The 27947-nt window shown below is 37.8% G+C and overlaps 1 protein-coding gene across 10 annotated transcripts in view; it reads left to right on the forward strand.

Moving 5' to 3' along the window:
• dnc (phosphodiesterase dunce) overlaps positions 1–27694 on the forward strand; it is a 233721-nt gene extending 206027 nt beyond the window's left edge. For 4 of the 10 annotated variants that reach the window (XM_089265057.1, XM_089265061.1, XM_089265065.1 and 1 more), the window contains 10 exons: positions 4159–4197; positions 16867–16971; positions 19047–19230; positions 19316–19409; positions 23719–24050; positions 24428–24692; positions 24757–24871; positions 24943–25105; positions 25186–25554; positions 25652–27694. In XM_089265057.1, the coding sequence (XP_089121183.1) occupies positions 4159–4197; positions 16867–16971; positions 19047–19230; positions 19316–19409; positions 23719–24050; positions 24428–24692; positions 24757–24871; positions 24943–25105; positions 25186–25554; positions 25652–25837 (1852 nt within the window). In that variant the 3' untranslated portion in view covers positions 25838–27694. The remainder of the gene's footprint in view (positions 1–4158; positions 4198–16866; positions 16972–19046; positions 19231–19315; positions 19410–23718; positions 24051–24427; positions 24693–24756; positions 24872–24942; positions 25106–25185; positions 25555–25651) is intronic. The other 6 variants (XM_089265059.1, XM_089265064.1, XM_089265067.1 and 3 more) reach the window with 3 other exon arrangements.
• The last annotated feature ends 253 nt before the right edge of the window (positions 27695–27947 follow it).

The following is a 27947-nucleotide window of genomic DNA, read 5'->3' on the forward strand; positions in this document are numbered from 1 at the left end:
ACTATAAACTATCCTATAAGATCCTGTGAATACACCTGTGCAGCCAAATTGACTGTAGGATGAAAGATCATACGGATAACCCAGACTCTGATCTAGACCTACATTGAGTACCCCCATATTATCCCACTAGATTTTTAGGCCAACATAAACAATCAAAGCAAAGTGCCCAAAAAGATATTCCGAATGCACGTAAGCTGGACGATAGTTCTTGGGGACAGCCTACATATATGTATGTGCAGCCAAGTTGACTGTAGAATAGATCATAAGGAAAACTTAGACCCATTTCTAGACATCGATTGAGTTACCCTCATATTATCCAATGACATTTCCACGCCAGCATTAACAATTACACCGAAGTTGGAGGAGACGTCATACGGACAACCCAGACCCGGGTCTAGAACTATGTATACAGTTACCCCCATATCATACAAGTACCACTACAACTACACCCACAATTCTTACACGCTATACACCCCAGTTTGATTCCAGCCTCAGCTATAAGCTGACCATGAACATTATATAATCTAAGGGGCCGTATACAGGCGCCGTTATTGGACTCAAAGTGAAAGTGTCTTTGTGTCATAGAAAGCATGGTTGGCCAAGGTTGGGGTCTCTGTCCCCACCCCGCTTCTCTCTCCAAGTGCAACGGCCCCCACGGCCTAGAACATAGCAACGATTTAATTATACATAGTTGAAATAAATACATATTTTTTTCTTTCGGTATTTTCGGTATTTTTGGTATTTTCGGGTATATTGTTGGCTCCCTTTTCGGCCATTTGGCAGCGACAGCAACGCAATTTGCATTTATTTCTCTTTTGGCTTTCTTTATATACACTTTTTTCATTGTTGTTGTTGTTGTTGTTGTTGGTGCTGCTGTTTCGGCCTGACTGGGCCAGGCCAAAAAGTTTTGGGTCTGCTTTAAAGTTTTTGGCAGGCCTCTAGTTACGTTCCGCCCCTACGCCCCTACAGCGCAAAGCCCCTCCGACCCCTTCGACCCCGTCCATCCCTTAGACATTTGGCTGGCTGTCGGACGTCGTCTTCTAGAGCGTATATACCGGGGTCCGTTCGCTGCGTTTGCTTTCAATCAACTTGAATATTTTTGGTGAGACATATCGCAGTTCCCTCGTCTGCCAGTCTGCCACTTTCAAACAATGTTGTTGATGAGCCTGTCAATTGCAAGCACACACACACACACACACACATGTACACTCGGTTATATATACCTTATACTTTGGCAGTGACTGGCCCCAGCTTAGCTGTCATGACAACGACAACGAACAAGTTGAGTGAAAATTTCATAAAGATTTCAACACTAATAACAAATAATTAGCTGACTGACTGCGGCTGGCAAATATCAAGGGCAACAATATAACAACAACAACAACAACAACAGCAGCAGCAGCAGCAGCAGCAGCAGCAGCATCAGCAATGATTCAATTAAATATGTTAAATGCGAGAGATTTGCAAAAACTTGACCAACTTTTGGCTTTATAAGCAGTTGAAATTTCTGTAAACTTTTACTGAGTTTCGATCAAAACGAATCGAAGCAGATTAAGATCATGAGCTGCTGATTGAAATGATTATATATATCAGGCATATACATGTATGATGTACATATTTTTATATATTCTTCAAGATCTTAAAGATCTAGCAAACTCTTTCTGCCTCGAAGGCAAATAAATTAGATAAAGCGATCAAGATTTCGAGGCAAATAATATACATATTATTGCAGGTGAAGTTGACTTCAATTTCAATTTCGATTTCACTAAGAAAGATTAAGTGAAAGTTGCGCCAATATCAGGCATTTACTTTAAAAAAATATCATCTAAAATTTGTTTAGAAAATGAGAAAAATCAGATCAAGAGCCCAGTAGGCGTATGCCCATTGCTAGCCATGTAGGAACTGAGAAGGTCCATCATAAAAGGCTTGATGAGTACCTCAAATTCTCGCCTCTTTGAACATTAACCTGTTCTCTTGCCAATAGAGCGATTCAAGCTTCTGGTATTTGAGCATACATAAAGCTGAAACGCTTATGCTTATGAATAATAGATTGTAGATATTTAAGTTAAATAGGGAAATTTAAATAAAGAATTGCAAATTCTGAATATATCAAAAGTAATCGATATATTGTGCGTTTCAAAAGACTTAAAGTCTATGTCAGGATAAAAAGTAAAAAAGAGAAATGAAATAGTGAAAGGGTTCAACAAGGCTTTCAGCTACACTTATGTATCAGGCATATCAAGTTTATCAATTTTGCAATAATCGATAAATTGAATGATAAATAAAATCGATAGCACATTTCTAGTAATTTAACCAATCAATATATCTAAAATGCCCAGAATGTTTGTCTTAGTTGCTCGTCATGCACAGGGTATTTCCACGTCGTACAACGAGAACAGCCTTAACTCTTGTAGTCCTTTATCTCTGCGTAGGCAGCTGAACAGAAATCAGCTCAGTGTCGGCAACTACAAATCAGTTGGCATCACAAGCAGATGCTGTGGCTGTGGCAAGCACACGTTAATTGCAGATGGATCAAAGTGCTGGACGAGCTCAAAAGCAATTGATAGCAGGGCCCCAATGCTGAAAGCCATTCAGGCGTTAATTTGCGTTAAATGCCAAGGCGAAAAAACGCAGGTGTGTTTGCCAGCTCGATTGTGGAACATGCAGCAAACACCACAAACGAGAGACACGCACACACAGAGAGTGAAAAAAAGAAATAACGCTAGCTGGGGCGTGGCCAGTGGGCGTTGTGCTGTTCTGTGTTTGTTTGTGCCGTTGGCATTTGCAAAGTGTTTAAAATGCAAGTCAGAGACACACAGCTGCCATGTGTGCGTGTGTATCAGTGTGTGTGTGTATGTTTTTTTTTTTGTTAAATGTCAACACTTCAACTTCGACTTTTGTGTGCAGGCCACTGCGACTGCAGTTGTGACGTGCGCAACAGAATGACGTCATGACACGGCCCCCGAGCAGCCCATCGCTTATCTATCAATTGCCGACGGGGTCATTGCCGTCCCATTGTCTACGTCAGTGACGATGACGATGTCGGTGACGGTGACTGCGAATGTGACTGTGACTGTGACTGTGACTGTGACTATGACTGTTGTTGTAGCTGTGGCTGTGGCCACACTGCTTAGCCCGACCCTTGCCACACATTGCCAAGCCATGAACATATCGTTTACCTGCTGCACGTGATGTCTCAATTAAGCTGCTTCAATCCCATTTGCCACTCATTGCATACCTTAGGGCGTCACGCACAGACACACACACACACATACACATTCAGAGAGAAAGATAGACACATTCACACAGTTTATGTTAACCTTTTTATTTGCATTTAGCTTAACATAATAAAATAAGCGTCAATTATTTATGTAAAGCGACAACTAAACTTGAAAGGCCGAAGAAAAATGAAAACAACAAACAAATTTTCAAGTCTTGGAAAATTGTAGAAACTTTTAGTTGACTTTCCGTTGAATTAGTTGGTATACCCTGAACTCTGTGCTAATGGTAGGATGAGCCAAGTCAAGCTAGCTTTGTCTGTTCGTCTGCAAGTCTAGAAAAGCTCGAGAGCTTTTGATATAACAAACAGAACCTATTGAAAATGGGGAATCAGAGTAGTAGTAGTAGTAGATGTTTTATTAAATATATATTCCTGTATACTATAGGCAGTGCGATTATTGTTTTCGATAACTCAATTTAATTATTTTCGATAAAAATCGATTACTTGATTTGACATTTTAAGGGTAGCTTAAAACGACGGAAGCTTTCAGCTGTAAAGGGTTCTGAGATTATATATGTATGGGATTTTGGGAACCTGGAACTTGGAATTTACATTTGCATATCTCTATCGTGCTTCAAATGCTTTGCATAACAGCTCTCCACACAGAGTTCAGGGTATTTCCAAGTCGAGCACTGCCGACTAGAGAACTCTTACGTGTTTATTTACAGTTTATTGTTTTCTTCCACTTAGTTTCGTTGTGTTTTAGCTTAATTTCCATATAAGTTTTGTGTTGTCTGCTGCAAGTCGATTGCTGGCAATCGATTACATGTGTTGCGTACTCGTACTTAATACCTTTTCTACAACTATCTCTTAAGCCTATCGACTTATGATTGTTATTCGTACTATTATCGTTGTTTATTATTGTAACCCTTTTGCAGGTTTAAAGACCAGGAGGCCTCTATACTCATTGACAGATCGTACGTATGCCCAGTTCTATCTATCTATCTATCTATCTAGCTAACTTTCTATCTTTTGTTTGTGTGCATCTAACCTATGTAATCCCCATTTAATCCTGTCTGCCTGCCTGCTTGCTTGCTCAATGTTTGTATTGTTGTTGCCGTTGCTGTTGTTGTTGTTGCTGTTGTTGTTGCTTTCATTTTCATTTTCATTTATTTTCCTTTTGTACGGTTGCATAATTGTTTTGCACGCCTGTCTGCACCGGGCGTTAATTTCTTTTTTTTTTTCTATTTTTTTGCCTCTGCCTTTGCCACACTGCAAATAGAACTCTTTTGCGCCCCTTTGATAAAAATGTATTTATATATACCCATAAATATATATTATATATATTTCTATATATTTTTATATCAGCAAGTGAAAAAAAAAAGGCAATATTAATTTGACGCTCTTTTATATGCATCTCATACTTTATCAAGTATTTTGTTCGTCTTCTTCTTCCATATTGATTTTAATTACTCAGCGCAATTAGTTAGTTAATTTATTCCATGTTGGGCAGAGCAATTGTGCCCAGCCGACTAAAACATATTTATACTCTGTTTTCGAGCGGCCACAAGAGCATATTGATTTCGAATAACTAAGCTGTCTATAGTCTATATAAAAGAACTTTATTTTAATATAAAATATATAATATATATAAAAGAAATTTATTTTAATGAAAACTTCCCATAAATATGTATAAATATATATATTTCTTAGATATTAGTAATAATCTAGATATTACTATATATATTAATGTACATAGGATGTTGATAGCTGGCTAGTTTTCTAGGCAACTCTGACTTTTATCGAGGTTTTGTTCAGATTATTATATCAGTTCAGTTCAATTACATATTATAGGAATATATAATTCAAAACCTGCTCTCCTAAGAACTTTCTCACTTCTTGAGTGTTGCCAAAAACAGAGTATCTCAGCAATCGATAAATATCGATTGCACACTTTACCCTCTCTCTATATATATATATTAATATAAACAAAAAACTAATTTACCTATAATACACATTTATTCATTATATATACAATATATAAAACCGAGTTATTTAAAGAATCAACAACTTCATATCAACTGCGAGCTGCATTGAATATTAAATTTCGTTTGCATAATTCTCGCTGTTCACCCGTTCGATAGCTCTGACAGTGTTTGAAAGCGCAGCGAAAGAATGTAAGAGATTTGCGCTCATACGTGAGTCAGATCACGTTGATTGTTGCATTATTATTATTTTGCCTGTTGGCCGTTGAGCAACTCACATGACGCTCCGCGTGCCACTCGATGCGCCGCTGCATTTTGAGCGCAGTCATCATTTGTCGCTGTCGCTGTCGCTGTCGTTGGGGCAATTAAAGGCGCAAAGTGTGGCCGCGGGATGTTGGCTGACTGAAGGCTGCCAAAGATGTGATATAAAAACGAGAAGAAGCTGAGGCAGAGGAAGAGGAGCAGATGAACAGCACAGCTAATTTAAATATGAAAAACATTTCCTATTTCCTGTACGAGCAATGGGAAAATTCGGTCAGTCCGCATGCAGAAAGGCAAAAACAAAAAGAAGAAAACTCGGAGGCGGTGCTGGTCTGTCTGTCGTTGGCAAAATTCAATCACAGGCCATAGCAACCGCAGCGATCTCTCTGCCTCTCTCCCGCTCTCTCTCTCTCTCTCTCTCTCTCTCTCTCTCACTCTCTCTGGCAGCGTCCCTTACAGCCATATGTTGCCCAGTTGGCCACATGCAGCGACGCTGGCGTATACGTAACGTACATATTATTCATACGCAGCGTGACATCGGAAAGAAAAAGGGTTTGGTATTGGGACTGGGATTGAGATTGGGATTGGGATTGGGATTGGGCCTGCGAGTACCAGCCAAATGAAATACGTTCTTTTCGCGTATTAAATTTGCCGCCTCAATTGCCGCTGACGCTGCCAAACGAGCCAACATTTTTTGACATGCGCCCAATGCAAATCACACCCAAAAATATATATATGTGTGTGTGTGTGCCACTTCTGGTGTGTGTGTGTGTGCTTCTGCATGGTTTTGAGTGGCCTCTTGTGTTTTTAATAAAAATGCATCCCACACAGATTTGTCATGCAGTCGGCAAAACCCAAAAAAACAAAAAAGAAAAGCAAAAGCAAGAACAACAACAAAATGTATCCATAGTCTGTGCATTAGCAATTCGCACATGCATCAAAAAGCTGAGCTGTAAAATACCAAGATCGTATTTTAGTTATTTCATTAAGCAACCATCATATTTCACGCAGCAAGGATCAGGATTGATTGAACTTATAGAGAATATAGAGAACATAGCTACTGTATAGTTTATTACAATAATTCTTGTAAGACCTAATTCACAAAAGACTTCACACTTTGACTTTACTTGAATGCGATGAAATAACCAAAAACAAGAAATGCAGGCACATCTGATCTTGTTAAAATATCGTTAACAGGTAGAGGGTACAGCAGAGCCGATAAAATTTATATTGGCATCTCTTCTTATTCACATGTTGACCACAAAAGCTACAGACTTGAAATCCTTAACATCTATGCAGGAAAAGAAGTGGTACACAGATATCAGACGATCGATGAAAATCGATCATTTGTTATCGATTTCAGTATGCCGCAGTTACTGCAAAAGATGAAAGCTTAAAACGCACTATTTGTGGTTCTTGTAATGAATACACAGATTTAGTATATTGCGCATTTTGGACAGTCCCTTCTTTTTACCATATATCAAATACTAGAGGCTAGAGTGTTATAAAGATTTTTACTTTATAAGGTCCACTCAACTGGATATTATTATTATACTTCAATAATTTGATAAAAAATCCAACTGGAAGAAAAGTCATTCAAAAATAGGATTCCCCTAAGTCAGCCGCATAAAGGCAGCTCAAGCGCAGATACAGTAAGCAGAGAGCGTGCTGCATATGTATGTGTGTGTGTGTGTCTGTATTTTGTCATATTATATATTGTCAATTAAATTAATTATAATTATAATTATTGAAAGTTCTCAAAGGAAAAACCTCACGATTGATGAATTCAAACATTTTAGGAATATTGTTAGTGCAGGAAATACTATTAAGCTGCTCATATTATACAAAAGGTGAAACAGGTAGGCAAGTCGAAGCATCAGACTGACATATATGACCCTAAGAAGTACGGGAAATACTATTAAATTTACCATAATTATACCTCATATGAGGAGAGCCTTAATAGTATTTTCAGTACTTCTAAGAATCTATATATGACCCTAAGAAAGACTGGAAATACCTTCAGGTGCTCCATATTATACCTAATTGTTCCTTATATAATTGACAAATCTAATCTTAAGTAGTATTCCCAGACATGTCAATCATATTAGACTTGCCTAACTGCCCTACTGCTTGTCAAACCGTTCTTGAGCTATTTGCTGTTGAGAGATTCCATTCAGTTTGCCTAGAGTTAGGTTATGCGATTTTCAGTATTATTCTAAATGATTGTATTAATGGAATATCTAAGATTAAAACACTTAGCAGTTAAGCAATTCTGAAACGTCTTGGATAAATCTTGAAGGAATGCCGCTTCTATCCGAGCATATGTTATGTTGTTTTCGATTGTATGTGTGTTTGTGTGCGTGTGTGTCTTTCGGTGTTTCTTAATGTTTATGAACAATTTCATCAGGCACTTGACTCGATTCGCTGGCAACTGCGCTGCGCCCACGTTGTCTGTCAGTCACGAGATTTGATGTTACGCCGGCTGACCCGCCGCAGTTGTTTATTAGATGCAGCGCCGCTCGTGGTTAAGTGGGCTTAACTGAGCTAGTGGGCGTGGCGGGCGTGAAATGATTTACGTAATCGGCAAGCGGGTGTCTGTGCAATCGACTAGGGGGAAATTGAAATCGAAAATTGAAAATCAAAAAAAAGGAAAAGCGACGCTGGCCCAGGCGGCGTATGAGTAATATGCCTATTGGATTCGCTATCTCTCTCGCACACAAACAGAGCAGAAGAAGCTGAACAAGTGGGTTAGCTAAATAAAAAATTGCTCGAAATTATTATTAGAATTACGTGTGTGCGCGCAGTTGCGACTAACCAGCGATAGAGATTAAAACTAAACGTTAGTAGTTAGAATTATAAATATGCATATTAGCATAGCGCGCTCTCGCTCTATCTCTCCCTTTCGCTCTCTTATGTAATGAGCGTTCATTAAGCGCACAACAACAGCACAAAAATAATTGCAGATCGCTCAAAGGCAGCCAAATGGCAATTTGAGTTGAGAATTTATTAAACATTAGCGTAGGTAAGTGCGCGTCTAGAGTGAAAACAACAACAACAACAACAGCAACAACAAGAGCAGCAGCAACACGAAGGCGCTTCACATAGCGTGCGTGCGAGCGAGACGGACAGCGAATGAAATTAATTTTGCGTGAATTGTTGGAAAACAAGAAAAGCGAGAGATAGACAATCAGGTGGAAGGCATTATAGTCAGCAAATTCTGCTCTCTGCTGCTCATAATGAAGTGGATCATAATGATAATGACTGATAATGATGATGATGATGATGATGATGATGATGTTGCTGTTCTTGTGTTATGTCAGGCAAGGACGCGACTTGCCGGACATTGGATATGTCAACTATGTGTGCGTGTGTGTGTGTGTGTGTGTGTGTGAGTCCCTCTGCGTGTGTGTGTGTGCGTGTTTGGCATAGCTATCTAACAGGGTGCACAATTAGTTTTGCTATGATTGAAGTCATTGTGGCTTATAGCTATTCATGTTAGATGCTTCCAATGCTCTAATTTTTTACTTTCCCATTTCTTTGTTGAACTCTTAACATTATCTTTAAACTACTAAACTATTAGCATGTAGACTATTTAACTCATAATCTTCATATGATTGAGATCATTAATATATTCAAAAAAAAAAGTTGATTGAGAGAAGCTTAGATTAGGAATTCTGTACGGTAGCCACCCGCTAAGCTGTGAAAGAGAAAGAGTAAATTACTCATTAGAGAAGAGACTTTCAATGAGAGCGACTCGATCAAATGTTGTAAATCAGATCCATCTTTAGTATTTCTGTTTCTCTTCTTAATGTCCCTGGTCTTATCCTCTTGGTACTTCCTCTTCTTCTGCGAATCGCATGCCCTATGTTAGCTATAGCTATGTATATCTATGCTGAGCAAGAGTCTTAGACACTCTATAAATTAAAATTTGTTTATTTTAGTTTGAAATATTTCGATTTTATTTCGATTTTATAGCAGTGGGTAGCTGATATTAACAATCGATCATTTTCTCTTCAAGAAAATAGCTTTTTAAATGATTTGGTTGGCAAAGAAAAATTCTTAAAATAATTGAAATTTTATTGCGCAACTCCTTTTGACTAATCTTGCTGATGTCCATTAATTAGCTAACCATTCGCACGTACAGGAATGAGAGCTCAGCCAAAGACAGGCCAAAGACAGAGGTGAAGATAGCAGGAAGATATCTGAGATATAAGCTTGAATCGGAACAGATTTATACATTCTATAAACACTTGAGTTTCGATCATTTGTACCCTAAGTCGAAAAACGCGATAAATCTAAAAAAAATCAATTCCCTTGAAAGAAATAATTTAATAATAGTTCTCGATAATTTGAATTTCAAAGTGAATCGAAATATTGGAATTATCGGGATGTTACTGTACATGTGAATATCTAATCCAATCAAATAAATCTATGTAATGTGTACTATGTATACATATATGTATATAGAGTACATACATATACGTTTCACACATGATGATCACACAAATGTGATCTACTCTACATACGTTTACTACTATCCAGATTTTTCATCGCGATGGATCTATCGTCATGTTCTATGCTCTATGCGCGATAAATGAATGTGTGTCAAGGCGACACCCTGTATGTTTCTATAATTGAGCGAATGTTGTACATGTTGTGTCAGTTCGTTCGTCTCGTTTGTTGCTGCTGCTGCTCAAGATGAAAAGCAAGCAAAAATCTGACGCGCGCGCGCAAAAAAGCAACAACAACAACAACGAGCACAAATGATGAAAATGAAATGACACACACACAAACACACACACACAACACTCACATGTACAAATTCAATTTTATTTATTTATATTTTCATACATATATATATATATATATCTATTTTTTTTAAGTTGAATATAATTTGTTTCTTACGTTACGTTCAGCTCAGCTGATGGCTGCCGTCCGTTGCCAGCTGCTCGACGTCGACTTCGCTGTCGCTGTCGCTGGCAGCGCTAGCGTCGCTTTTCTACAATAATTTTTCTTCTTTTTTCATTCCTGAGCGTGCGAGTTGTGTTTTGAGTTTTATATTTTTGCTGGCCACGCCGCGGGACGCGCTCATTCTCGGCCAGCGCGCACTCGTGGAAAATTCAAAAAGCTTTCGCCTTGTCGTCTCGCTGTCGCCGTCGCTGTCGCTATTGTTGTTGTCATCTGAAATAGTTTGCAGAATCGTTGTCGAGCAATCAAAGCAATCGGCGCACAGTTCTATACAAATTGAAATTGCAAAGTGCCAACTGGAATTGATATTTGAAATCGTAATCGCAATCGTAATCGTAATCGTAATCGCAAGGAATCGTAATCGCCATCGTTATCGTCAGCGACATCTCGTTAGCCAGGCGCTTCCTGGTCTAAGCCAACGCCGGCTCGAATCAATTGCCATCATTTATTTTCGCATTCTTTTACTGTGTCTATGTGTGTGTGTGTGTGTATGAGTGTGCCCTATCATGTTAAACAAGAACTCAGCCTCGTCGCCGTCGCTGCCGCGCGTGCACAGCTTCTTCAATATGATACCATCGATCCTGCAGGACGATCTGGCCGTCACCATACTGGCCGATCGCGATAACATGTTCTCGATCAAATCGCAGCGCAGGTAACGCACACACACACACATCCAAGCAGCTGGCGACGACATGAATTCAAAATCAACTATAAATTCGAGATCGCCCACGCAATATTTTCATCTATTTAATGACAAACAACAGAATACAAATCAAATCGTGAAAATAACAGCTAAAATATACGCAAACTGTCCCAGCTGCCAGTTTATTTACTTACGCATCTCATCCATACATATTTCTCTATTAATTATGAGCAGACACACACACACACACACACACACACATACTTAAACTATACATCAGTCTAACTATTATTAGTAGAGCAGAGATTTATATCGCAGAAGTCAATTAAGAGCATCTATTTGCAGTGCCTGCGCAGCTTTTAGCTGCATTAATAATGCCTGAACTATACTCATTGCAAACGCTCATTGATTTAATAAGACTCATAAGACTTGGCTAATAGCTACACAGGTCAGCAAAACTGGGCATTAATCGAGGCAAAATACACAGCACAGCTGAGAATATAGATGAATTTTAGTGTAAGAAATGTTTTGATTAAAATTTTTTCGATTGGGCATAACATTTTTAGATAGGGCCAAATATATCGCTAGCCACCCAAATATGCAATTTGTTATCAAATTTTGAGCTGAAAAGTTGTTAAAACTACTACTATATGATGCTAGCTATGTTATCGATAATTATTTAAAATCGTACTTTCATTAAATTCTTAAGCGGAAAAATAGCTAAGAAGTTATTTTCAAACTATATGTAAATAAGCGGTGTCAATATATGCATATTTGAAATTAAGTGATAATTAATAAAACTATGATTTTTTTGAAATTTTTAATTTGAAAACTAGTTGAGCTTTGTTCAAAAATATCTACTTCTATGTTATCGATAGCTGCTAAAACTAACTGTTAAAATTTTTAAATGTATTAATTTATTTATTAATTTTTTAATTTTATTGTATTAATTTTAATGTATTAATTTTAATGTATTAATTTTAATGTATTGTGTTCAAATGAATCGATGGCCGTGCAGTTATAGTTCTAGTTAATAAAACTATAATAAGACAACTATTTAAACTAAGTCACTAACCATACAACACACACAACACACATTGGCTATGCTCGAAAATATCTCAATATTTACCGATAAGTCTTAAAGAGTGTTTAATTAAGCTGTGTCTAGATATGTCGATAGCTATGGGGTATTTTTTTTTTATAAAATTTTTATAATGACAATTCGTTAGGCTTCATTCTAAAATGTCTATATCTATGTTATCGATAACTCTTATAGAGTGACTAGCTTACATTTTCAAATTAGTTCAGCTGTACTCAAATGGATCGATAGCTATGTAAAAGTATGGTTAGTAGCAACGTTCAAAAAAAATGTTATCGATAACTTGTAAAGAGTGAATGCCTCACATTTTCCAACAGTGCTCAAATGTAGCACTAGCGATGTTAACGATAACAAGTAAATAATCTGATTTGAATCAGATCTTCAGTTGAAATAAAAGTATTACTAAATATTGTTAGCAATAGTATTATTAACTATTCAAAATGTAAGTTTATAATTTGAAATTAGGCTACTTTAATAATATGAACGATTATTAGTATGCTGATCAACTGTAGCCAAGACTGCGCTATAGACTGTAGTGCCCATAGTCGCACACAGCAAACTCTCAGTCCAAACACAGTCGAAACACTTTCTGGATGATTTGCGGGAGGGAATTGCATGCAATGGCATTCGGGTTGCTTGTTGTTTGCTATCCGGCTAGCTACATAGATCCTCCGACCAGAACGCACCGGATGAGTCACGGACATGTTTTCCTATTTATTCATTTGTTTGCTTTTGTTTTTGTGTGTGGTTTTTCTTCTTTTTTTTTCTTTCTGCGTCGCAGTATTTATAATCGAATAACAAACTAGAATCGCACTAAAGTGCTCAAAAGAAGGCGAGCAAACGCGAATTTGCGAATGCGAACCGAGCGGCGCGACATGATTTCAAATGACAAATCGCTGGCAAAAACATTTCGTCTGGCTGCATAGTCTGGCGACGCGACGGGGCCAAAAGTGAAGAGTTCAAACTGAACGTGTAATGGTGGGGGCGGGTTCACGGGGCAGGGCCGCAGTTACGGGTGTGGATATGGGTGAGGTGGACTGCTATGAATGCTGTTGCATATGGGCAACGCTTGGCGCTTGTTGTCGATGTTGTTGTTGTTGTTTATGTTGTTGTTTATGGCAGGCACTTTAGATGTGTGTGTTTGGATGGACAAACGGATGGATGGATAGATGCGAGAGCATACAATATACAATAACATATTTGTACAATTGTTGCGACACACACACACACACACACACGCACACCAGCACAGAAAGATATAGATATATTGCAGCAGTGGGACGTGCCAAAAATCAGGCAAACATACCGCAAAGCAAGCTACCGACAGAGAGAAAGAGAGAGAGAGAGAGAGAGAGAGAGAGAGAGAGATAAAGTGTAGTGGATAGCGAGAGAGATTGAGGTAGGGGACTGAGAGAGCCGAGGGCAACCTGGCTGTAAATGAGTTGGCATCATTAATCGTATATCGTTGTCGCCTTACCCATCTGCCTCGGCCTATATATGTATGTATGTGTACATATTTAATATTTGCTGTTTCATTTAAGAAGGCAACGCTTAGCCGCATTGAACATTGAACATTTTGTGAAACAGTCGCAAAATCTTTTATGAATATTTCAATATTTCCAAGCAATTTCATTGCCAGCCAATTGGCTTTAAAGCTGAAATAGCTATGATAGACATACATACACACATTCACATACATATATGTACAAGCATATATGTATATATATGTATAATTATAAAGTCTATAAAAATAGAAAAGCTGTACAAATTTGGCATGGCTTGGACTTACCTAGTAACAGGGCTTCAAAATAACTTTTATGTTTTCATGTTTTCATAGTTTTTTGATAAAAAGTTCTGTGAAACATTTAGGGAAGCACATGAAATGCATATGAAATATATTTTCTAAGCATTTACTTTGATTTACAATATATACTTATCATATTATATACATGTACGATGACTTAATGGAACATATGGAGCTATAATGGGCCACAAATTGTCAATCGCTTACACTATAAAAGGTTTCATAAGTGAAGCTATTGTTCTATCGCTATACTATCCTAACTTCATCTAAATATATATGGATTTAACTATGGCCTATCGATAATATTATGTAGTAGATAGTTGTCATTATAGAATTAATATCCTTCGATTATATCGATTGTATTTAGAATTGATAGTATATCGATATATCCGGAAACTTATAGCATATAGACGTATCGATAGGCTTACATATATTAGCCCTTATCGACTCTCAATCGATTTATCGATAACGACAAACATAGAACTAGTGATAGCATCTATTATGACAGCTTTTGGCTAAATAAAGCTATCAATAGTACTGTTATCTTCACTTATGGAACCTTTCCCAGTATCACCCACTTTAGTATTATGTCGAATATTGGATAGTATCAACTCCTATTGTGCATATGTACCATACGATCTTAATTAAATTCCAAACTCCTATGCCCATATATGACCATCTCTATAGGCCCTGACCACACATGTCTAGTGGCTGCTAAGTGGCAATACCCATTTTAGTTTTCGCAGTTGTACAGTCTATAAATACACCTTTTTATTGCCATTTTACGACTACAGGGTATATTTATGTATATATTATTATATATTTTTATACATATAATAAAAATAAAAACTGAAATTTAAATATTGGCGCCGCCAACGTCGCCAACGCCGTGACGTCACTAATGGGCCAAGAACTTTATTTTTGTTTATTTTAAATTTTTTCCTGCATCTTTATTTGCTGTTCTCTCCGTTGCTCTCTCCCTCTCTCTCTCTCTCTTTCTCTCTCTCTCTCTTTCTCTCTCTCTCTCCTTCTCTCTGCTCCACAGTTTTTTTTAATATTTTATTTTATTAATTTTAATTTATGCCGTTTTTTGTTTGTCAACGCAAACGACAACGTCTTCGTGCTCGTCTACTTATTATGATATTTTTTTTTATATTCTTTTTTAATTTTGCCTTTTTTTTTTGGCCATTTAATATTTATTTTCGGCACAAATATTTCAAGCCAAGTGGCTCGTGTGCCACCAGAAACGTTTCCACAAACTGTGTGCGTCGCTTTGCGTTCCGCATATCTATAAAATGGTCGAGCCAACCTGCATCAAGTTCTTGAACGTCGTCCTTTGTGCCATGATTCACCGACTTTCCTTTCCCTTTGTTTCTCTTTCTCTATCTCTTTTTGTTTTAATTTTAATTTTTTTTTTTTTTTTGCCAAATCTATTCGTGGCCAAGGCGCGCTGACCTTTTGCGGCCGGCCGGGCTGGCTGGCGACCCTCATTTTGGGCACCTGAGTTTCATATCATCGAATGCTACCGGGCGTTAAGGCACCGGCGAGCATTCCAGTTGATTTGCCAGCCAATTGGGTTAAGCACATAGGCATTTCAATTTAAATCAGCTCATCATTTTTGTATATTAAAACAAATAAAAATTTATACAAAATTAAGAAAAAAATTTATAAAAAAAAAATATACATATGTGCGTATTAGAAGATAATGGGAATTAAAACAGAGAAGTTTAGCATCTAATTTATGCGCTATTCGATTTCAAATTCTGTTTACGCTTGTACTTAATGGGAGAGGATTACTCGATGCTTGCGATAGCGTGTCTATTGAGATTAATAACTCGGGCGCGGAGTTACAGCAAACGGTAAACGTTAAAGGAACTCTGAGTCGAGTGTGGCCAAAGCAATGATACCAGAAGTGTTTGAAGATTGTTAGCTAGGGAGCATCACTGTTGACCTTTGTTGACCTTTAGTCTTATACTGTATACTCCTTACTTACATATATACCATATATTTGCTACTTGCATTTTCAGCTGATCCGTATTTATGTATATCTATAGATATGTTACTTGGTATTCTTGCTACTCTATACATAAGTTAGTTATAGTACTCGATATTTATCTTTTTATACCCTGAACCCATTGAAAATGGGAAATCAGGGTATAATGTTTTTGTTTTTATATTCAAGTTATCCGTTGCTTATCTTTATTTATGTAAATTCTTTTATTCACTTATTCTTGGGCTCATTATTCATTCCAATTTACATCATTCGTTGCTTCGTCACTTCTGCTACGCGCTTGTCTTTGACTCGCTTCTTTTCTATATTGTGATCACTCGTTACTTATTTTACTCGACAGTTTTACTCACTTTGATTACTCGCTTCTTTTTGACTCGCTTTTCTTTGACTCGTTTCTTCTTCTTCTTTAGATTATTAATACTCTTTACTTAGTTTGCTCGTTACATATACCATGCATCATTTCTGTTACTCGTTACTTTCATATCCCATAAGCTATGTATACCATTCGTTACTTCGATCACTCCCTGCTTCTGTCAATCGCTACGCGCTACACTCTCCCAACATATTATATGCTTATATTACATATTTCTATTATTTAATTCTAGCATTCTCTGCTTTTGTTACTTCTAACTGCTTTTGCTCATTACCCAAGGTATCAACGACCTATTCGCTTGAGTAATCTTCTCATTTCTTATCTCATTCATCTATGTAACATGCATTACTCAGATTATCATCGCGAGCTGTGCTATTATTCGCTATTCTCTTGACCTATATATGTATAATTTCTTTGGCATGGATGTATCTCTCTATGCCTCCGCCGTTTACCAATCGCTCATATACTTATCCAACTCTCTCTCTCTCTCTTTCTTTTGCAGCCATGGCGAGGATCTCATTGTAACGCCGTTTGCCCAAATTTTAGCCAGCTTACGTTCAGTGCGCAACAATTTATTAAGTCTGACAAATGTACCAGCATCAAACAAGTAAGTCGATTGTGACCTTGACACGCCCACATGCCCCATTCTATCCATCCATATGAACATACATGAAAAAGTCATTACACGAAATGATTAAAGCTTGTGGCCCCCGCGATCCATGACAAAACAAGCAAAGAGGATTCGTTCTTTTCATTCTTCGAAAAACCTGACTCCAAATTATCCCAAATAGCAACTCTCTCCCTCCACTTTGTTACGTTTGCTCCCCTAATCCAGCGTGCTCATTTATATATATATATCTCACTCTCTTCCACTCCTGCTCTCTCTCTCTCTCTCTCTCTCTGTCTCTGTCTCTCTCGCTCTCTCCCCTCTCCCTCTCTCTAAGTTTTGGCCTTATCTGATTCTCTTTGTCTTGCTGCCTGTCGATGTCCCTCGCTCGCTCTCTATCTTTGTGTGTGCTCTCTCAATATCTTATTGTCATCTCACACTTTAATTAATCAAGTGGCAACAACAACAACAACAACAACAGCAACAGCAATCAGAATCTGAACAACAACAACAACAACAGAAACATTAGGCATTCATCTACTTTTCCGACTAACAATAATTTCGTCTGTATGCATATGTGTATGTGGGTGTGTGTGCACACACACGCACACAGAGACAAAGGCAAATGAATAAAGACCCACTTAAACAGAAATGACGACAATGATGTGAAGAAACAAACCACAGAGCTAGGTGGGTGGCGGTGGGCGGTGGGCGGAGGCAATGGGGCATCGGGACAACGGTTTGTGAATGTTCTCTCTCTCTCTCTCTCTCTCTCTCTCTCTCTGTGTGTGTGGCATCGTGTTGACGTGCCAAAAATACCGCATATAAAAACCGTACCATACATTCTGTTATTTATAATTTTTCCATCGAATATGACGGAACTCAAATTTAGAAAATTGTCAGTTCTATTGAACTGGACGCAATCATCGAGCCAACACGCACGGGGGGTGGGCGGCTAAGGGAGTGGCGATCTCTGCTTGGAATCCCAAAAATGTCTCTTTGAGATGTTGTTGTTGTCGTTGTCCTTGTTGTTGTTGCTGTTGCTTATCGGCACTAATATCCAAGTATCTAAATGTGTGTTTGAATGAGAACGCCGATGGGCGTTACTAACAACACTCCCCCCAAGAACTCCACCCCAACCCCCCAACTGGCTAAGTCACATAAGTAAACCCCTGGAGTATGCCAATTAAATCTTAAGCTAATCGATAATTTTTTATTAAATGTTGTACAGAAAAAAAAAAAACAAAAAAAAAAAACCAAAAACCAACCACAAATTCTGCAATTCAATTTTGTTCATGTTTTTTTTTCTCTCTCTCTCTCTTTCTCGTTCTCTCTCTTTCTCTTTTGTATATGAATATATATATATAAATATATATTTATGTTTAATATATGTGTTTATATCTGTCTCGCTCGCTCGACTCTAACGACATTTAATTGTTGTTTTATTGTTGTTGTTTTAATGAAAAAAAAAAACAAAAAAATAATAATAATAATTCCCAACTCTCAATGTTGTAAAACACGTGTATTTCTTGCTGTGTGTGATTGTTAACAAAAAAAAATCGGAAAAAAATGTTTGTAATAACAATAAAAAAATCTATTACTTATGCATTACTTCCTTTGGTTCCCCCCTCACGCCTCCGACTGTCTGTTTAATTCACAATTCCATTTCAAATTTTTGATTGCATATTTCATTGTGTTTTGTCAATGTTTTCCCCATTTGCCCCTCCCTTTGATCGTTTTCCAATTCAATTTTCTTGTAATTTTTACCTTGTTTGTCTTTTTCGTTTTCTTTTTCTCTTTTGCGATTTTTGTTTGTTCTCTCGTTTGTTGTTGTTATTGTACCTTGTACCTTGTACCTTGTACCCTCTGTTCCTTTCATAATCAAAACAATTCCTATGCTATTTCGTGCATTCCCACTCAACGTCTACCTCCCCCCACACTCATAACCTTCATCTTCCTTTGTCTATCCCTACTTCCTTCCTCGCCTTCTCCCTCTCCCACTCTGTCACTGTCTCTGTGTGTGCGTGCGTGTGTGTGTGTGTGTATGTGCGGAAATCATGTATTAATCAAACAAGATCCAGGCGGCCAGCTCAATCATCATCCGGACGTGGCGGAAATGCTGGCGGTGTCCAACTAGCACAAGGCGACGAAGCCTACACACGCCTAGCCACCGATACCATTGAGGAACTAGATTGGTGCTTGGATCAACTGGAGACCATACAAACGCATCGCAGTGTCTCTGACATGGCGTCGCTAAAGGTGCGTTCAAGCGTCCTAAACGAACTCTACCAGACCAGATCGATAACTAATCACATGCTATCTACCATCTCTATTTATCGAACAGTTCAAACGCATGCTCAACAAGGAGCTATCACACTTCAGCGAGTCCAGCAGATCGGGCAATCAAATATCCGAGTATATTTGTTCAACATTTTTGGGTAAGTGCAGATCATAAAACTAGTGTTTGTTATCGATATATTTGAATATATGTATATCTTCAAGAACTAAATTACTATAGAAATATAGGTAAAAATTATACACAGATTGAAGTATGCCTTGATTATCGACAATATGAACAAAAAATCGCTATTAAAGCTGGCTGAAAAGGGGAAAAAATCTTTGGCAATATTAGGTAGAATAGATAGGAGATTTTCACTGAGAAATATATCTTAACTTGCAGGACTTGTCTTTGAACAACCAGGAAAAACCGGGTTAAAGTGAGATTTTTCAAGGCTTAGGGGTACAGAGACACATATAGTGTATATATAGAAATGAATCCATAGCTAAATAATGGACAGCAGAAATACATATACGGATCAATATTTATATATATTTGGTATATAGATATCTTGAAAAATTCGTTTGCATTTCAGTCAGCTCGAGTTGCTGATTGTCTGTATTTGATGACATTTTTGTTTGTTGCTGCTTTTGCTTTTTAGCAAGCGACGCACACACACACAGACACACACACACACACACACACACACACACACACACAGAAAAGTATGCAATAAAATTGCATTAACCACAGGAAAGTTCAAGTAGTGCCAACACCAGCCACGGGCAGCACAAGACCCGCTCCACATCCGCCAACGACCAACCCCCCGCTCCCCCTTCCCCCCACTCATCCAATTAGAAGTATGCAAAACAAAAGCGAAAAGTTTTGTGATATGCGAATAGCAACAATGCCACACAGAAAAGAGCTGCACAATGCATAAATGAAAAAGCTGAAAGTAAAACACGACACAGAGAGAGAGAGGGAGAGGGAGAAAGTGAGAAAAGAAGAGTAAAATTAAATATAGTAAAAAAGTGTGGGGGGGTAAGTAGAATAACAAGACTTAAACCAAATCCGTCGAATTGAAAGTGCAAAATTAAATTATGCAGAGCAGCATAAAAACAGATGAAGTGGAAATTTCATTGTTTAACCTGCGAGGCCCCCGCCAGCACACACCTCAGCCCCAGCTGCCCCGAACCCCTTTTAGCAGCAACAGCAAAAAAAAAGAGAGAAGGAAAAACTATGACCACGTTTGACGTTGCCTCGGGACATGCACAAACAAAGGCGCGTAGTGCAAAGCGAAAGAGTTACACACAAAACAAAACAGAGAAGAAAAACACACACACACACACAGAGACACACAGAGACAGAAAAGTGTGCGTGGGCAGGGTCGACGCCTAAAAGTGTGGGTGTGGCCAAGCATAAGGTGGGCAACATATTTGCACATTTGTCCATATTTCTGCTTCGTTGAGCTGAGCCAAAGCCGAACTGAAACGAAACGAAACGGCACGGAACGGAACGGAACTTAGCCCGGCTCGAACTCAACTTAAATGGCTAAAATGGGCAGGGCCAGGGCTAAACTGATTTTTTTGCTCTCTCTCTTTGTTGTTGTTGTTGTTGTGGTGCTGCCTACCTTTGCGGCCACTAGCGCATTTTATTTTTTGGCCTAAGCCTTTGCTAGTTGCTTTTGTTGTTATTGTAGTTTATCAAGCATAAAATCGCATTTCACCCAAGCCTAGATGGCTGGCACCTATACGCACACACACACACACACACGTACAGGCCTGCCCTAATGTCTATTTGTAACACTTCATTTGAAACAGAAGCGGCTGCCGACTGAGGCAACCTAAAAGTCACACACACACACACACACTCACACACACACATGGCCAGGACAACATAAATGCGTCCGCCCAGTCGATAAGTCGACTGTGCGTATACGTAATGTCCATGGCGTTAGCTGCGATTGCGAATGCGTGTGCGGCGCTCGCGCTTAATTGAAACGGCTTCACATTAAATTTGCATATGTGTGTGGGAGAGGGACAGACAGAAGAGGGAGAGAGAGAGGGAGTAAATATCTTGTGGCTGTCGCATATGTTAATCAGGCAAATCGTTAAGCTCGAGCGCAAATATAAAAAAAAAGCAAATGTGAAACGGATTTCAGATTCAAAACTCAAAACCAAAACCAAATCGTATGCAAAATATGTACATATGTCTGCATACACTCACATCACTGAATCTCTCTGTGTGTGTGTGTGTAGAGTATATATGTATGTATATAAAACAGAAAGAAAGAAAAAAACATAACAGCAGGCAGCTGAGACAGCTTTGCGTCGAGCTCGTAACCGTGGGGCAGGTTAGCGATGTGTTATGGATAGGATACGTGCCAGGCTCTATATGGGCATATGTGCTGGTGTGCGTGCGTGTGTGTGTGTGTATGTACGTGTGCATATTTGTTTTCTATGTGCATTTTAAAGAGTTGGCGCTAGACAACAACAACGACATGGAAATACTCTATAGACTAGCTCAAACATAGATAAATATTTACTTCGTACTTCCGAGCAGCAACTTTATTTATTTATTTTCATTTTAGTTCGGCATAGTGAACTTTGTATGTGTATGTGTGTGTGTGTGTGTGTGTGTGCTGAAAAGCCTTTAAATTCAATCTGACTCGACTGGCATTAAATGTGTATTAAAAACAGTTGAAGCCCTTGGGCATAAATAAACATAGCCCCTAACGCGGCTCAGCTTGGCTGAATGAGTGCTGCTTGCTCTAACTGAAATATTAACTAAGCCCTTGCGCTGCGGAAACCATTTCAGATCTGTTGGCTCTTCTATGCACATATTTACTGTTAGCTGTCTATTGGACTGCCTAATAAAAGGGCATACATCTAATATTTATGCACATACATTTGATATCAATTCACAACTTTTTCTAATTAACTCTTGCTCGCAGTCTCTGCATTAGAGCTTTGCGCATTGAATATTTCAAAAACTATACCCTGGGAGTAGAGGCTATTAGGGCGTATATTATATTATATAGGCAGAGAGGGAACTTGAAGTGTACATTAATGTAGAAAACTTAAAAAAAATAAAATAAATTCGCAAATATGTATTAAAGTAGAACTAAGTATCCTAGTGTTATATTAACGTAACGTAAGCGTATATAAACGTGAAGGGTACAACCACACACAGTAAACTAACGTGAGGACACATTACTTTGGACTATACTACGTAATAATATATTGCGTAATACATGTCGCGTAAAATACATTACGTAACAGTGGAATACGTAAAATTAACCACGTAAGAATATATTTAGTAATGTTAAAGTATGTTACAGTACTTATTAATATTTGTATTATGTAGATGCCAGTTCAATATATAAGAGTATATTTCATACAACGTACGAGGTTTCAACGCAAGGGGCTATTATTCCGTAGACTCATATTACGTAAAGGCTTATTACGTAAGGGTTTTTACGTTAGTGTTTTAACTTAAGGGGTTATTATTCCGTAGACTCATATTACGTAAAGGCTTATTACGTAAGGGTTTTTACGTTAGTGTTTTAACTTAAGGGTTAATTCGTAAGAGCGTTTTACCTAAGGCCTCATTACGTAAGGGCCTTTTACCGAAGGCCTTATTACGTAAGGGCTTATTACGTAAGGGCCTATTACGTAAGAGCGTATTACGTAAGGGCCCATTATGTAAGGCCTTATTACGTAAGATCCTATTACGTAAGAGCCTATTACGTAAGGGCTTATTACGTAAGAGCTTATTTCGTAAGGGTCTATTACGTAAGGGCTTATTACGTAAGAGCTTATTTCGTAAGGGTCTATTACGTAAGAGCTTATTACGTAAGGGCTTATTACGTAAGGGCTTATTACGTAAGGGCTTATTTCCTAAGGTCCTAATACGTAAAGGCTTATTACGTAAGAGCTTATTACGTAAGGGCCTATTACGTAGGGGCTTATTACGTTAGAGCGTATTACGTAAGGGTTTATTACGTAAGAACTTGTATGGACTTTTTATACTATGCAAGGGTATATTTTGTAAGGATATATTGATGAAAAGTAAGTTCGTTGTAAGTCGATACGTCACGAAAGACAGAGTAGGTACTTTATGGTCATTCAAAATGGCTGAGCTCAAGTGTCAACGCTGCACAGAAATAAACTCGAACATCTATCAGCCAAAGCAGGGTATGTGTCGGCACGTACTGAAACGTATTTATGGCTTTCATTGTCTACAGGGTCATTTAAAATTTAAATAAATCTCATTGTATGCACAGGCAATTTGCAATTGTTGCATGGAAAAACACGTTACGCCCCAAAGTAGACAATGCATTTCGGATTGTTGAATATATGAACAGGCATCTGCATATTTATGGAGAGTTGAGCGTTGCCGAAGGGCAACATGACGTATATATAATGTATAAATAATATACTCATTTGGCATTGTTTTTGGCATTGCAGACAAGCAGCAAGAGTTCGATTTGCCATCATTGCGCGTCGAAGAGAACCCGGATCACTCGAACTTACAGACCACCACTCAGCAGCAGCCGTATCAGCGTAGTCGATCGCCGCGTGGTCCGCCCATGTCACAGATCAGCGGCGTGAAACGGCCCCTGTCGCACACGAACAGTTTCACCGGGGAGCGCTTGCCCACGTTCGGCGTGGAGACTCCCAGAGAGAATGAGCTGGGAACTCTACTTGGTGAGCTTGATACGTGGGGCATTGAGATATTCAAAATTGGCGAGCTGAGCTGCAATCGTCCGCTCACCTGTGTGGCATACACCATATTTCAGGTGAGTCAATTTAGCAATTGATCATTTGCTTTATTATTAGCGATTGTCATTGTCATTGTCATTGTCATTGTCATTGTCATTGTCATTGTCATTGTCATTGTCATTGTCATTGTCATTGTCATTGTCATTGTCATTGTCATTGTCATTGTCATTGTCATTGTCATTGTCATTGTCATTGTCATTGTCATTGTCATTGTCATTGTCATTGTCATTGTCATTGTCATTGTCATTGTCATTGTCATTGTCATTGTCATTGTCATTGTCATTGTCATTGTCATTGTCATTGTCATTGTCATTGTCATTGTCATTGTCATTGTCATTGTCATTGTCATTGTCAAATAAAACTAATGCTAATGTCTCTTCCTTTGCATTTACAGAGTAGAGAATTACTGACCAGTCTTATGATACCACCGAAAACTTTTCTTAACTTTATGACTACTCTGGAGGACCACTACGTCAAAGACAATCCGTTTCACAATTCGCTGCATGCCGCTGACGTGACACAGAGCACAAATGTGCTACTCAATACACCGGCATTGGAAGGTGTATTTACGCCCCTCGAGGTGGGCGGAGCGCTGTTCGCCGCTTGTATACACGATGTTGATCATCCTGGCTTAACCAATCAATTTTTGGTTAATTCAAGTAAGCAAAACAAATACATCTGTAAATAAATTTATTAATCATTATCATATTTCATTTTTCGTAGGTTCCGAACTAGCATTAATGTACAATGACGAATCTGTTTTGGAAAATCATCATTTAGCTGTTGCCTTCAAATTATTGCAAAATCAAGGATGTGATATATTCTGTAATATGCAAAAGTACGTAATTGCCTAAGATACTCGGCGTATTTTGGATATATTGAAGTAATTTGTGAATTTGATGGTTCTAGGAAACAACGCCAAACATTGAGGAAAATGGTTATTGATATTGTGCTCTCGACGGACATGTCCAAGCACATGAGCCTACTGGCCGATCTGAAAACTATGGTGGAGACCAAGAAAGTGGCCGGATCTGGAGTTCTGCTCCTGGACAACTACACAGATCGCATACAGGTAAGACAGTTCGAAATGAACATATATTAAAGGTACTCAGCTCACTCTCTCTCTCTCTCTCTTTCATTCTTTTCCGATAGGTACTTGAAAATCTGGTACACTGCGCTGATCTGAGCAATCCCACCAAGCCATTGCCGCTGTACAAGCGTTGGGTGGCGCTGCTTATGGAGGAGTTCTTTCTACAGGGCGATAAGGAACGTGAACATGGCATGGACATCAGTCCGATGTGCGATCGCCACAATGCAACCATTGAGAAGTCGCAAGTGGGCTTCATCGATTACATTGTGCATCCGCTGTGGGAGACATGGGCCGATCTGGTGCATCCAGATGCCCAAGATATACTCGATACGCTTGAAGAGAACAGAGACTACTATCAGAGCATGATACCGCCATCGCCGCCACCATCGGCCGCCGATGAAATGCCGCAGGACGAGAAGATACGCTTTCAGGTATATAGTACAAAAGAAACCGAATGGGATGATCCCCATCGTAAGCTCATCATGAAGCAATGCGATCAATACTAACGTTTCGATTACTCTCGGATAGGTAACGCTCGAAGAGTCCGATCAAGAGAATTTGGCCGAACTGGAGGAGTGTGATGAGAGCGAGAGCCGAGATGCCTGCTCCAGCACAACCACAGGGACAACGGCCCCAAGTGCGGCAGGAGGTGGCTCCGCTGGCGGTGGAAAGCCGTCTGGGAGTCAAAATCAGGCGCCACACGGTGGAATATGACGGAGAGTCGTGGGAATTTATCGCAAATTTACGGAAAAGGCGCATAGCTTCTTCCTAATACGTTAGTGACTATAATTAACAAAAAAAAAAAAGAAAACTTCAACCAAAAATTTAAGAAAATTAAAAAAAAAAAACTAAACTAAAAGCTATAAAAAAAAAAAAAAAAAGAACAAAAAAAAACAAAAGATTAAGCAAATGTTTAAAGCATAAAACCAAATCAGCAATAGCTAAAGTACCGTTTAACTTCTAGAGAAAGAACGTAAAAGAAAACATAAAGAAAAAAAAAACATAGGAAATTAGAAATTTACTTACTGGAAAATAAGATCGATGTGGAATACACTGGAAACCAAAAAGCAAATTTAAAGAAAGCGAAAGTAAGAGAAAGAGAAAGAGCAGCATTAACATAACATTAATAAATATCTAATCCTAAAACCCCCCAAGACCCCCCAAGACAAGGCAAACGCGCAAACGAAAAGCAGAGCAAAGCAAGAGAAAGAAAAAAGAGAAGCTATCAACAGAATAATCCAAAAATCGGACATAAGCACAACCATAGACGTTTTTACTAATTCGATTCAATTAAATCTTTTGTGTTCTTTTAATACATTTTTAAAAGCAAACTCTAGTTTTACCAAAATCCAATTTCTGTTAAATTTAAGTCAACGGCTTGTTTTTTTTTTATCTATATATATAAATTACTTTTTATTATATTGACAAATCAAGGCCAGGAAGGCAACTCTAGAACAACAACAAAAAATAATAATAATAACAAAATTAATCTTAAGTTTTTTTTTTTTTTCGCTGGTTTTGATTTTTTTAAGAGAGAAAGAAAAAAGTTTGTTTGCATGCAAAAATTTACAATTTTAATTATTAATTACGATGATTGATTGATTGAAAATTATTTTATTAAGAGATGACAAAAGCAACACAAAACCAAACAAAATAGAAATATCAAACACTAATTGCAATTAGATCTATAAATGATATATATACTGTCAACCTTCCCCTAACCCGCCTAGACGAAAAAACAAAAAACAAAACAAAAATATTTGCAACCCAGTGAATTAAACAATATATGAAAACAAACACAAAAATTCAAATTGAAGCAAAAAATTAACAAAAAATAAATATATATATATATATTAAAAATAAAAATAATAAAAAGAAACATATGTACAGTCAGCAGCTTGGACTGCGGTTGTAAAGTACTATATACATAAACATGCTATATATACAAAGATATATGTATATATACATATATATACAAATATAATACTTTTTTTTTTTTAATATTTGTACATAATTTAAATGTTGGACTCGAATTTAAAATAAAGCAGCAATTGCTTGCAGCTAAATGAAAAAAAAAAAAAACAACAAAAAACATAAATGATAAATGATAAAAACAAAGCCAAATAGAAAATCACTCTTATTTAATTTGCTTAAAAAAAAAAAAAACACTTATAAATAAAAAGCAAAAAAAAGCGAACATATTTTTTACAAAAGTTAGTTTAAAAAAAAATGATTCTTGATTTTTTGTTGCTTCCAAGTAAAACGCTGTCTTCGCAAAATATTCTTATTTTAGTCGTAACAGTAACAGTAACAGTAACAGCAACAGAGTGAAACCTTAACATTAACAGAGCTGCTAACGGCGCCCTGTTCAAATTGAAACAAATTCGATCTGTGTATGTTAACGCAAAGAAATGCCACACGAATTTAAACACTTTGATTTGATTGACTTGAAAACTTGATCAACCTTTTGGGCCACAGTTGAAAGAAATATTAAACAAATATAAAGACTTAACAAGCACAAGCACTAGCAAATTCTTAACTTAAAAGCGAACAACCAAAAAAAAACAAGAAGCAAACTAAATGCAATTTAAAATTAAACAAAAAAGTCATTGGCTATATACTAGCATACAAATACAACTAAACATACATATGTGTACTTCTATATAAAGCAATCTGTGCTATATATGTATATATATAGATATATACTATATATATATATATAGTCACATGCTCACGCTGGTGCGTGATCGATCGAGAGAGTGTGGCAGGCCAAACTAAAAAGCGCATAATTTATTACGTTTATTGTTATTAATTTATTAATTTT

The sequence above is a fragment of the Drosophila navojoa genome, chromosome X, assembly GCF_054131105.1.
Source record: "Drosophila navojoa isolate 15081-1374.11 chromosome X, UAZ_NAV_1.0, whole genome shotgun sequence".
Taxonomy (NCBI): Eukaryota; Metazoa; Arthropoda; class Insecta; order Diptera; family Drosophilidae; genus Drosophila; species Drosophila navojoa.